Consider the following 10,061-nt stretch of genomic DNA (forward strand, 5'->3'; position numbering starts at 1 on the left):
AGAGGAGAGTGAGATTTAAAAGGGACAAATCCATAGTCATCAGTGTAGTCCAGGGTAATAGAACCAACATAGAGAGTCCAAGAATACATGATAAAAAAACAAACAAAAAACACACGAAGGCAAACAGGGGAAGCAGGCTATTACAGAGGCCAAGAAGAACTCAGAAGCTAAGAAACACGAAGGCTAGTATAGTCATACAGACTAGGATACACAGAGGCTTCGATAAGCACAAAGGCATGGAGTACATACACAAACTTACATACAATTAACACCCCAGACACAGGGAACAAGATCAGTGTTTAAATACACTAACTTAAAAGGCAAGAAATGAGGAACATGTGTGGAAAACCAAAGAAGGGGCAGAATAAACGAAACTAAGGAATGGAACAAAAAAAACATGGAATATGGAAACTAGGCGAGACCCACCATGACAGAATGGGCACAGAAACAGGCAACACAACAGGACCAAAAATAAAACCAGGCAGAGGAGAAGGAAAAAACAATGGGGCAACAGTAGCAGGCAACAACGGAGAGGCCCATGAGGAGACATAGGCTGAGGCAGGATGGGTAGGGAACATGAAGCCTGTGAATCAGGAGATAGGTTTGCGGATGCAGAGAAGACCGGTGACATAGCTGTAGCAGCCTTTTGAGGCACAGGAGAGCCTTAAGGAGTAAGCACGGGGACAGGCCTGGCACGAGGCTTAAGTGACAAGCTTGGTACAAGGCACAGGGACTGGTAGAGCAGCCTCCTCTACACTGGGAATAGAGCCTGGCTGGGGGTCCAGCAGTGTAGCAGCTATGGTCGGCAGGTCCCAATGCTCAGCTGTTGCAGACAAGGGGCCTGAGAGGTCCGGGGGCATGGCTACCGCATTCAGCGGTGCTGCAGGGAGGTTTGGGGCCATGGTTTTTATGCCAGGAACAGGTTGGGTGGCATCCACTATGCCGGGAAGTGGAACAGGACAGGCGGCATCCACTTTGCCGGGAACAGGAACAGGACAGTGTGGCATCCACTATGCTGGGAACAGGAACAGGATGGGCGGCATCCACTATGCCAGGAACAGGAACAGGACGGGCGGCATCACTATGCCAGGAACAGGAACAGGACGGGCGGCATCCACTATGCCAGGAACAGGAACAGGAACAGGAAGTGGCAGGGTGGCTTGCAGGACAGCCACTGTTACTGGTGGTGTGACCCTGGAGGAAGAAATAGGCACAGAACCCTCTCGGCAGTTCTCAGAGCACATGCGTGGTATGGGGAGCTTGCATTTTTACACCGAGTGCTGTAAAATGGGTTATCTGAGCCTTCACTCCACCTACATCCCCCTGCAGCATTGGGTAGACTCTTGGTGCTTACCTGGGATCTCGTTGTAGTCAAAATATACAGGATCCTGCTTTTCCTAGGAATGATATGATGCCCATGTATCTGCAGTGCCAGGGGAATTGCTGTCTCTAGTTTGGTGGCACTGAGACATAATGAACTCTGACTGTATAGAAACACCTGGAGTTTTGTCCCAGCAGAACAACCACCTACCAAAGTCTTACTCTCATGCTGCATCCTTGTTTAGCTGTTCATTCTGTAATAGTGAATGGGATGAAGGTGGACGCATGTGCAGAGAAGAGTGAGATTTATTAGGAACAAATCCAGAGTCGTAATCATCAGAGTACTCCAGGATTATAGGGCCAGCATAGAGAGTCCAGGAATGCATGATATACAAACAAACAAAATTACATGAAGGCAAACAGAGGATGCAGGCTATAACAGAGGCCAGGAAGAACTCAGAAACATACAGACTAGGATACACAGAGGCTTCAATAAACACAAAGGCATGGAGTACATACACAAACTTACATACAATGGACAGCCCAGACACAGGGAACAGGGTTTAAATACATTAACTTAACAAGGCTGGAAATGAGAAACAGGTGTGGAAAACCAAACGAGGGGCAGAGAAAATGAAACTACAGAATGGAACCAAAACAATACACAAGACAGGGAAACCATGGAACATAAATTCTGTATGTGTTTCTATGTATATGTATTTGTACTGTATACTTTTAAACATGTTTAACATTAACTTTTCATCTTGTTAGTTAATTTTTATCAGATCATATGTATTTAGCACTTTGGGATATATACTAATACGTAGGCTAACAAAACACACTTGAAATATCCTTATATGTTCAAATAACACAAGAAAGTAGTAGTCTGTGTTTTGCATTCCCCAAGTATATACTGTTTTCTCAGAAAGGTTTAACTTGTACTTGTATTAGCTGCACAAGAGAGCCAAATCATTAATAGAAATTTACCTTGTACTGAAACCACAGAAGAGAACAAAATACTCTGTATGTTTATTGCCTTTCCTCTGAAGTCTTGTTGAGACACTAAAAAAAACCTACTAGCAGATATTTTGCCTGAAGTACTCATGAGGACCTGAAGGTGGCAGCGCTTGTATGACACAATAGGAAACACACAGCTAGATCTATAAGATAGAAAGGTCATGGTCAAAACAACCTATAAAGGCATATGCTTAGAACAGTGTGCTGCCAGAAACCTGCTACAACTGCAGGTTGTACAAACACAAATTCAGAGGATTCAAAGGATATGTGTAGCCTCAACAGAGTAAACACTTATATTGGGTTTGCATATGGGATTTAAAGGTTTATAATACATTTACCTTATGCATATGACATAAGACCTAAAGATTAATGTTGTAAGTATAGAATACTTTAAAAGATCTGGGTTATTGCAGTAGCTGTTTCTCAATCTCCATACTTGTGCAATCTGACTTTTGTTTTGCTTTTGGTTAAGTGTCGTTTCATAACTTTGGTGAATGGTGGTAAGATGAGCCTTTGTCTATCAGATCTGGTCTGGAAAGTCCTTCATATGATCAAATTAAATCAAATCACAGTTGGATTAGCAGCAACCACAAAAGTACCTAACAAAGAAACAAACAACAAATGAAGCAACAAAAACAATTGTGCAAAAAATGAATAAAATCAATAAATAAAAAATTAATTCTGAATCTTATAAGCTAGTTTAGTTTTCTTTCTTTTTGGAATTCCAAGATGTAGGAAATATTGAATAGACAGATATCCTTTCAAAATGTACAAACATCAAAATAAATAGGTATTCCTTCCTTTTTTCCTTCAGTAGAAAATATTTTGCATTATGTGGAAACAAGAGAAAATAGAGTGTGAGATAAGATGGAATGAGGATGTGGCTCTCTCACAGATAATCAGTTCATATGAATAATTTCATCTGCCCTTCACCCACCACTTCAGTGCCAAATCACACATGAACACACATATCTACGCATACACAAACACATTTGAAGACACACATTTACACATGCAGGGGTCTTGACTGTGGAGTCTTCAGTAGACCCAGCTGACAGGGACCCATTGCGGTTCCAAAGAAAGCTTCTCCAAAGTTGCCTGCAGTGTTTCGAATGCTGTATCCAGGTTGTCGTTAACGATGGTGAAGTCAAAGTAATGCCTGTAAGTCCGCTGGATACGTGCACTTTCATCCACAGTCTTCTTAAGGTCCACATCCTGAGGAGGAAAAGACTCGGTCAGTTTGTATATTTGGTCAAGTCATTTAAATTGTAATTTTCAGATACATTATAGTTAAATGTGTGTGCTCATATGTATTCCTACGGGTTTACCGTGAGATGTTTGGTGCTGATTCCGGCTTTGACCACAGCTTCGTACATGGTTTTCAGGGTCTCAAACTCAGGAGCTGCAATGAATACTATGTATGGCATGAACTCTGCTGTTCTAAGCACCTTCAGAGCCTACACACAGACAGGTGGAAAACCTCCAAAAATTAGTATCTGGGTATTATGCAGGATACATTTGCCCATATTTCTCCTTTGTAGAGAGACTGGGCATTTTGGAATTGTTCATGCTGGCAAAGTCTGAAGTATTTAAAGTCTCTCACAGACAGACATGCTATCTCACAGACAGTGGTTATAATTACCTGCCTGATGAGATTGTATTTTGGAAATTTTGCATAATTTGTTTGTATAAAATAATCCATGCCATTGAGGTATTACACTAAATGGTTAAAAATAGCGACATTGCTTGATGCCTCCGATACTTTGTTAGCTTTATGTATATTTTGTGTAAACAAATACATGCAGGTTGCAGAGCTACATGCAGGGAAACCGATAGCAGCCCAACCTTTACAGCTTCTTATTTGCAATACCAGGATTACTTATACTGAAGAAACTCAGACAACACATGGTAGATGGATAACAAACTAAATTTTTTTGTGTGTTGTAGGTGTCATGAGGCCTATTCTCTATAATAAACTTCAAAACACTCCTTGATCAATTTTTGGAAAATCAGTGAAATTCACTTTTACTAAACTTCATACAGATCATAATTTTCAAATCAACAAAGATAAGACAATGGTCATAACCAGAGTGTTCAAACTGTCCAAGGGAAGCAGATGTCACCTGAGGGTTGACATCCAGGATGCAGGTGCGGCCTGTGATCAACACCTCATGGATAGAGTCGATCTTGGTGCCGTAGAGGTTGCCATCGTACTCGCCGTGCTCAAGGTAGTGACCTGCCCTGATGTCCAGCTCCATGTCCAGCCGTGTCACAAAATGGTAGGTTTGGCCATCGCGCTCACCTGGTCGTGGCCCCCGGGAAGTGACTAAGGGAGGAGAAAACCAATTTAAGCTCCAAGGAACTGCAGGTGGGTGTATAATCTTATTACACACTCTCGTAAAAAAAAAAAAATGTTGGGTTACATTTTTCACCAAAGACTTCACAAGTGGTGTAATACACAATTTTATGTATGTGTAGGTGTCTCACACAAACACACAAACACACACACACACACACACACACACACACATACATATATATATATATATATATATATATATATATATATATATATATATATATATATATATATATATATATGTGTGTGTGTATGAGAATGTGAGAGAATGTGAGAGAGAGAGAGAGAGTGTGTGTGTGTGTGTGTGTGTGTGTGTGTGTGTGTGTGTGTGTGTGTGTGTGTGTGTGTGTGTGTGTGTGTGTGTATGGATGCTCACATGGTACTGTGTTTCCATAGCTTGTTGGATGCAGCACCACCAGGCGGTTCTTCAGACTTCGCCGGCCAACTCCTTGTGCTCCAATCAGAACAAGCGTTTTCCTCTGGAATGGGGGCATGCGAGCTACCTCTTCATAGATTTGGAGCTCATGTCGGTCAAACTCTGTGTTATTTATTTACTGTGTTATTTTTTCAATAAAAGATTTAGTCAATCAAATATCTGGGGGCAAAATTCAGCCTATAAGAGAAGAGCACACTGACTCACCTGCATTTCTAGCAGTGAGGTACATCATCTTTTTTTTCTTTTTACCAGTCACTGTTCCACACAACACCCCTGACAGAAAAACAGAGTGTAATCCCTCATTTGATCAACAAAGTACATTGTGAACATATAAACACAAGTAAAGTGGACATATACATTATATCAGCATATTTTGGGACACCTACACATTACACCTACAGAAACATTTATATATCCCATTCTAAATGGCTTGTCATTAATATGGAGTTGGTCCCCAACTTGCAGGTATAACAGCTTCCACTCTTCTAGGAAGGCTTTCTTTTTTGGGATGTGTCTGTGGGAATATTTGACCATTCATACAGAAGAGCATTTGTGAGGTCAGACAGTGATGTTGGATGAGAGGGCCTGGTTTGCAATCTCCATTCTAGATCATCCCAAAGGTATTTGATGGGGATGACGTCAGTGCTCTGTGTGAGCCAGTCAGGTTCTTCCCCACCAAACTCACCCAACCATGCCTTTATGGAGCTTGCTTTGTGTAGTCTGTGCACAGTCATGCTGGAATAGAAAAAGGTCTTCCCCAAACTGTTCCCACAAAGTTGGAAGCATACAATTGTCCAGAACTAAGTGGTTTAGGCCAAACACTGAAAAACAATCGCATAGTATTATCCCTCCTCTAACAAATTTTACAGTTGGCATAATGCAATCAGGCAGTTAACATTCTCTTGGCATTCACCAAATTTGAAATTTCCCAGTCTGCCTTGTTGTAACCTAGTAAAGTACTAAGCTCAAATTCAGTGAGCTCTTTAAAACAACCCATTCTTTCACAAATGTTTGAAAAAACAGACTGCATGGCTCGGTGCTTGATTTTACACGTGTGGCAATGGGACTCAATGAAACACCTGAATTCAATGATTAAGAGGTGTGTCTAAATGCTTTTGTCTATATAGTGTACAGGTGCATCTCAATAAACTAGAATATCATTAAAAAGTTCATTTATGTCAGTAATTCAATTCAAAAAGTGAAACTCGTATATTATATAGATTTATTAAACACAGAGTGAGCTGTTTCAAGCATTTATTTCTTTTAATGTTGATGATTCTGGCCTACAGCCAATGAAAACCCAAAAGTCAGTTTTGATGATATTCTACTTTATTGAGATGCACCTGTATGTTATACTCTAGGTGTTTTTGTGTGTGTGTGTGTGTGTGTGTGTGTGTGTGTGTGTGTGTGTGTATTTGTATATCTTAATGTTATGATGTGTATAGCTGTGTGTCGTGTGTCCATATTTTCACATTTTAATGTACCTGTTCCATTCCAGTCCTTTGGAACAAAAGCCTTCCGCTTCTCCTCCAGAAACTGACTGGGAATGAGTCCTGTATCTCCACCCACCACAAGACATGCCTGTCAGTCAACACAGCCAACCAACAGAACATCACCATTTAAATCCATACAAATGTATACAAATTAATGCAAATCCAGCTTAGTCATGTTCACACCAGTACAGTAAAGTACACCTGCCACCAGTTTGTGTCCTCTCTGTTCACTATCTGCAGAATGTCCCCCTGGCTGAAGGCAAGCCCTGCCTCTCTGCATGGATTGAGAGTGTCATTGGCTGGATTGTAGTCGAAGTGTGGCCGTACATAAATCTGTCAGGAAAGAGAACCACACACAGTCATGATGTAATATGACCTGTTCAGTTGTTCAGATTCTTTGAAATCCAATAAAAGTAATGCAAAAATCTCTTTTTAAAAATGTCCAAAGTGATGTAGGCCTACTTGTACAAGATGAAGAAAATATTCAAGATGGTATAGATTGTGTCTGTGATTTATTTGTGTGTGTGTGTGCTTTTTGTTTTTTTCTGTGTGTGTGTGTGTGTGTGTGTGTGTGTGTGTGTGTGTGTGTGTGTGTGTGTGTGTGTGTGTGTGTGTGTGTGTGCGTGTATGTGTGCGTGCATGTGTGCATGTGTATGCGTGTGTGTATGCATGCGTGCATGTATGTGGTTGTGAATGAGTGTGTGAGTGTGTGTGTGAGTTCCACTCTACACAGAATGTTATTAACAGGGATCATGACATTCACTTTCTACCCCTGGGATACCCCATGCTAGTAGTGTGCATGAGCGTGTGTGTGTGATGCAGCACCTCAGGTGGGTGTGGTGTCTCCCTGTAGCTAGGCAGGATCTTCAGCATGACCCCTCCACTGCAGGCACTCAGCGCCTCCTGCAGTTCTACAGGGTCACTGCCCACCCGCCTCCCATTCACCTCCTTTATGACATCACCCACGTGCAGCAGGCCCTGCCTGTCAATCATCCCTCCATGAAGGATGCGTGCAATGACCAGGTCATCCTGCTCTATCCGAAACGTCACTCCCTAGGACACATACACACACATCTGACAGTAGTCAGCACACATCAGCACACATGGGCTCAGGACCTCAGTCATTTTATCTGTATACAAGTAAAAAAAAATATCAGTCTTGTACCTATGATTTTTTCCTTACATCTGGAAAATGATTCCAAAAACTACAAACTGGATGACCTGGACTCCATTTAGAGAACTCTTTAACACACAAGACACACCCGCACCCAAACATTTATATATACGCACTCACTCACCAGAGGCTCTCCCGCCTTCTTGCGGATGCCAATCATTCTGACCGCGTCTGCCTGCATGAGAGCATTGTTCATAGCCACCTCATTGCCTATATCAATTAGGGGCGGAGTCTCATAGCATTTGGATGCCACCCTGTCATGGGTTTCTAGGAGAGACTGAGTGAAAGGGAGAGAGTTGGCTGAGAAGAGAAGAGAAGAGAAGAGAAGAGAAGAGAAGAGAAGAGAAGAAAAGAAAAGAGAAGAGAAGAGAAGAGAAGAGAAGAGAAGAGAAGAGAAGAGAAGAGAAGAGAAGAGAAGAGAAGAGAAGAGAAAAAGCCTTTTGTGGAGAGCCCACTTTTGTACCTGGAAGTGTGGGCCCTGGAGGATTTGGGAAAGCTCCCTAGCACTGTTGTCTCGCAAGGTCAGTAGACGGATATCCCCCAGGATCTCGGTCATCAGCTCCAAATTGTTCTCCTGCACTGCCTCAAGCTTAACGTCCTCCAAACGCTCATGAGCCTGCACATATACACACACATGTACGTATGCCCACGCGCGCGCACACACACACACACACACACACACACACACACACATACAAAAGCAGACACATGCACACACGCAAATACAATCACACATTCATCATGGTACTTCCACCTTTTAGCTGTAAATCCTGAAGAATAGGGTTTGTGATAGTATATTACTGAGCTGTAGCCAGTCAGCATGCTTATAAGGTGATCATTATAACCATTGCAATATTTTGTGTGTGTGCGCGCGCGCGCGCGCGTGTGTGTGTGTGTGTGTGTGTGTGTGTGTGTGTGTGTGTGTGTGTGTGTGTGTGTGTGTGTGTGTGTGTGTTACCTTGGCAAGTGAGCAAACAATGGGGCTTTCCATGATGCCTTTGAGAAAAATCAGGTCAATGTGTTTGGCTCCAGTGGAGTTGGGCAAGTCCCCTAGGTTTTCCAACACTTGCTGCATAGCTGCACAGTTGAGGAGAAGAGACATACAGTGAGAGGCAGAAAGATACCTTCAGCCATGACTGTAATCCCCTACATGCCTTTTTAGTCCAGCAGAATCTCAATCACTTCCTGTAAATCAGGGATCAGTATGCTGTAGGACTGTGGTTTACTTACCAAATAACACAGCACACAAGAAAAATTACAAAGTTTAAAAAGTACAAAGATTAAGTGTGTGAGTGTGAGAGATAGTGAGAAAAAAATGCCAGAGTGAGGTTAGAAAGCGAGTTTGGTAAAATAAATGAAAGGATATGTAAGCACAGGACAGAAGACCTAGTCTCCTGTGACTAAAGCCTAATGCAAAAATTAAAACCATTAAAATCTTTTTTTTTCTTATCGGACATTCAGGGTACATATCAACATGTCAACGTTTGTCTTGAACATAGAAATATGTATTCATAGAACATAATACTACAGTGATCATCATCTGTGTGTGCAGCAGAGCATTGAAGCAATCCACATCAGAAAGAGCCTGATGGAGAGTCCTGCTGGAATCATTTACAAGTCTCTAAATGTTACCACTGTGTGTTTTACACTGTAAATATGACTGTAAGAAATGTAACCTCATTGTCACACAGAGCATAAATAGAATAAAAACAGACCAAAAAATGATACAAAACATATGTATGCATGTGAACATACACAATATGTAAGTGGTATGCAGTTTTAGTTTATCTAGATATAGTATGTCCCATGTCCTAGAACTTTATGTAGTATGTAGTATGACAGACCTGCAAATTCAAACTTAGAATCATTTGGAGCTGTCAGCACAAGATTTATCTAATTATTGAACATTTTGCAGCTTCTGAATATTTGGTTTGTTTCCTTAAATAGTTGACACATGTCTTATTATAACTATATGCTTTTGGAGATCTCACTCCCAAACCAGAACTGACTGCAGCCTCCCAATGTGGAAGTCCAGTTGCAAAGACCTAAAACTAAAGCAGGTCCAGCAAGAAACTCATCTTATGGGGTATGATTGTGTTGAACACTGAACTGAAATCTAAGGACAGCTTTCTGACACATGTATTCTTTTTGTCAAGGTGGGTTAGTGCCAGGTGAAGAACATGCAAGATTGTGTGGACTCTTTGGAACATTTGGGTGGTATACAAACTGTAAAGGGTCCGGTGTGGAAGGAAACATGGTATT

The 10,061-nt window shown here is 41.6% G+C and overlaps 1 protein-coding gene across 12 annotated transcripts in view; it reads right to left on the reverse strand.

Annotated features, from left to right (window-relative positions):
* Positions 1 to 1,608: 1,608 nt before the first annotated feature.
* pals2b (protein associated with LIN7 2, MAGUK p55 family member b) overlaps positions 1,609 to 10,061 on the reverse strand; it is a 13,872-nt gene continuing 5,419 nt past the window's right edge. For 6 of the 12 annotated variants that reach the window (XM_081698192.1, XM_081698172.1, XM_081698181.1 and 3 more), the window contains 13 exons: positions 8,758 to 8,876; positions 8,263 to 8,415; positions 7,924 to 8,076; positions 7,451 to 7,678; positions 6,809 to 6,958; positions 6,617 to 6,713; positions 5,818 to 5,953; positions 5,519 to 5,646; positions 5,337 to 5,405; positions 5,073 to 5,234; positions 4,461 to 4,663; positions 3,666 to 3,794; positions 1,609 to 3,552 (listed from right to left, as the gene is read on the reverse strand). In XM_081698192.1, the coding sequence (XP_081554318.1) occupies positions 3,376 to 3,552; positions 3,666 to 3,794; positions 4,461 to 4,663; positions 5,073 to 5,234; positions 5,337 to 5,405; positions 5,519 to 5,646; positions 5,818 to 5,953; positions 6,617 to 6,713; positions 6,809 to 6,958; positions 7,451 to 7,678; positions 7,924 to 8,076; positions 8,263 to 8,415; positions 8,758 to 8,874 (1,902 nt within the window). In that variant the 5' untranslated portion in view covers positions 8,875 to 8,876 and the 3' untranslated portion in view covers positions 1,609 to 3,375. Of the gene's footprint in view, positions 3,553 to 3,665; positions 3,795 to 4,460; positions 4,664 to 5,072; positions 5,235 to 5,336; positions 5,406 to 5,518; positions 5,647 to 5,817; positions 5,954 to 6,616; positions 6,714 to 6,808; positions 6,959 to 7,450; positions 7,700 to 7,923; positions 8,100 to 8,262; positions 8,416 to 8,757; positions 8,877 to 10,061 lie in introns of those variants that run through there. The other 6 variants (XM_081698197.1, XR_014117320.1, XM_081698219.1 and 3 more) reach the window with 6 other exon arrangements.

The sequence above is a fragment of the Electrophorus electricus genome, chromosome 2 (genome assembly GCF_041902795.1).
Source record: "Electrophorus electricus isolate QZ-2024a chromosome 2, ASM4190279v1, whole genome shotgun sequence".
Taxonomy (NCBI): Eukaryota; Metazoa; Chordata; class Actinopteri; order Gymnotiformes; family Gymnotidae; genus Electrophorus; species Electrophorus electricus.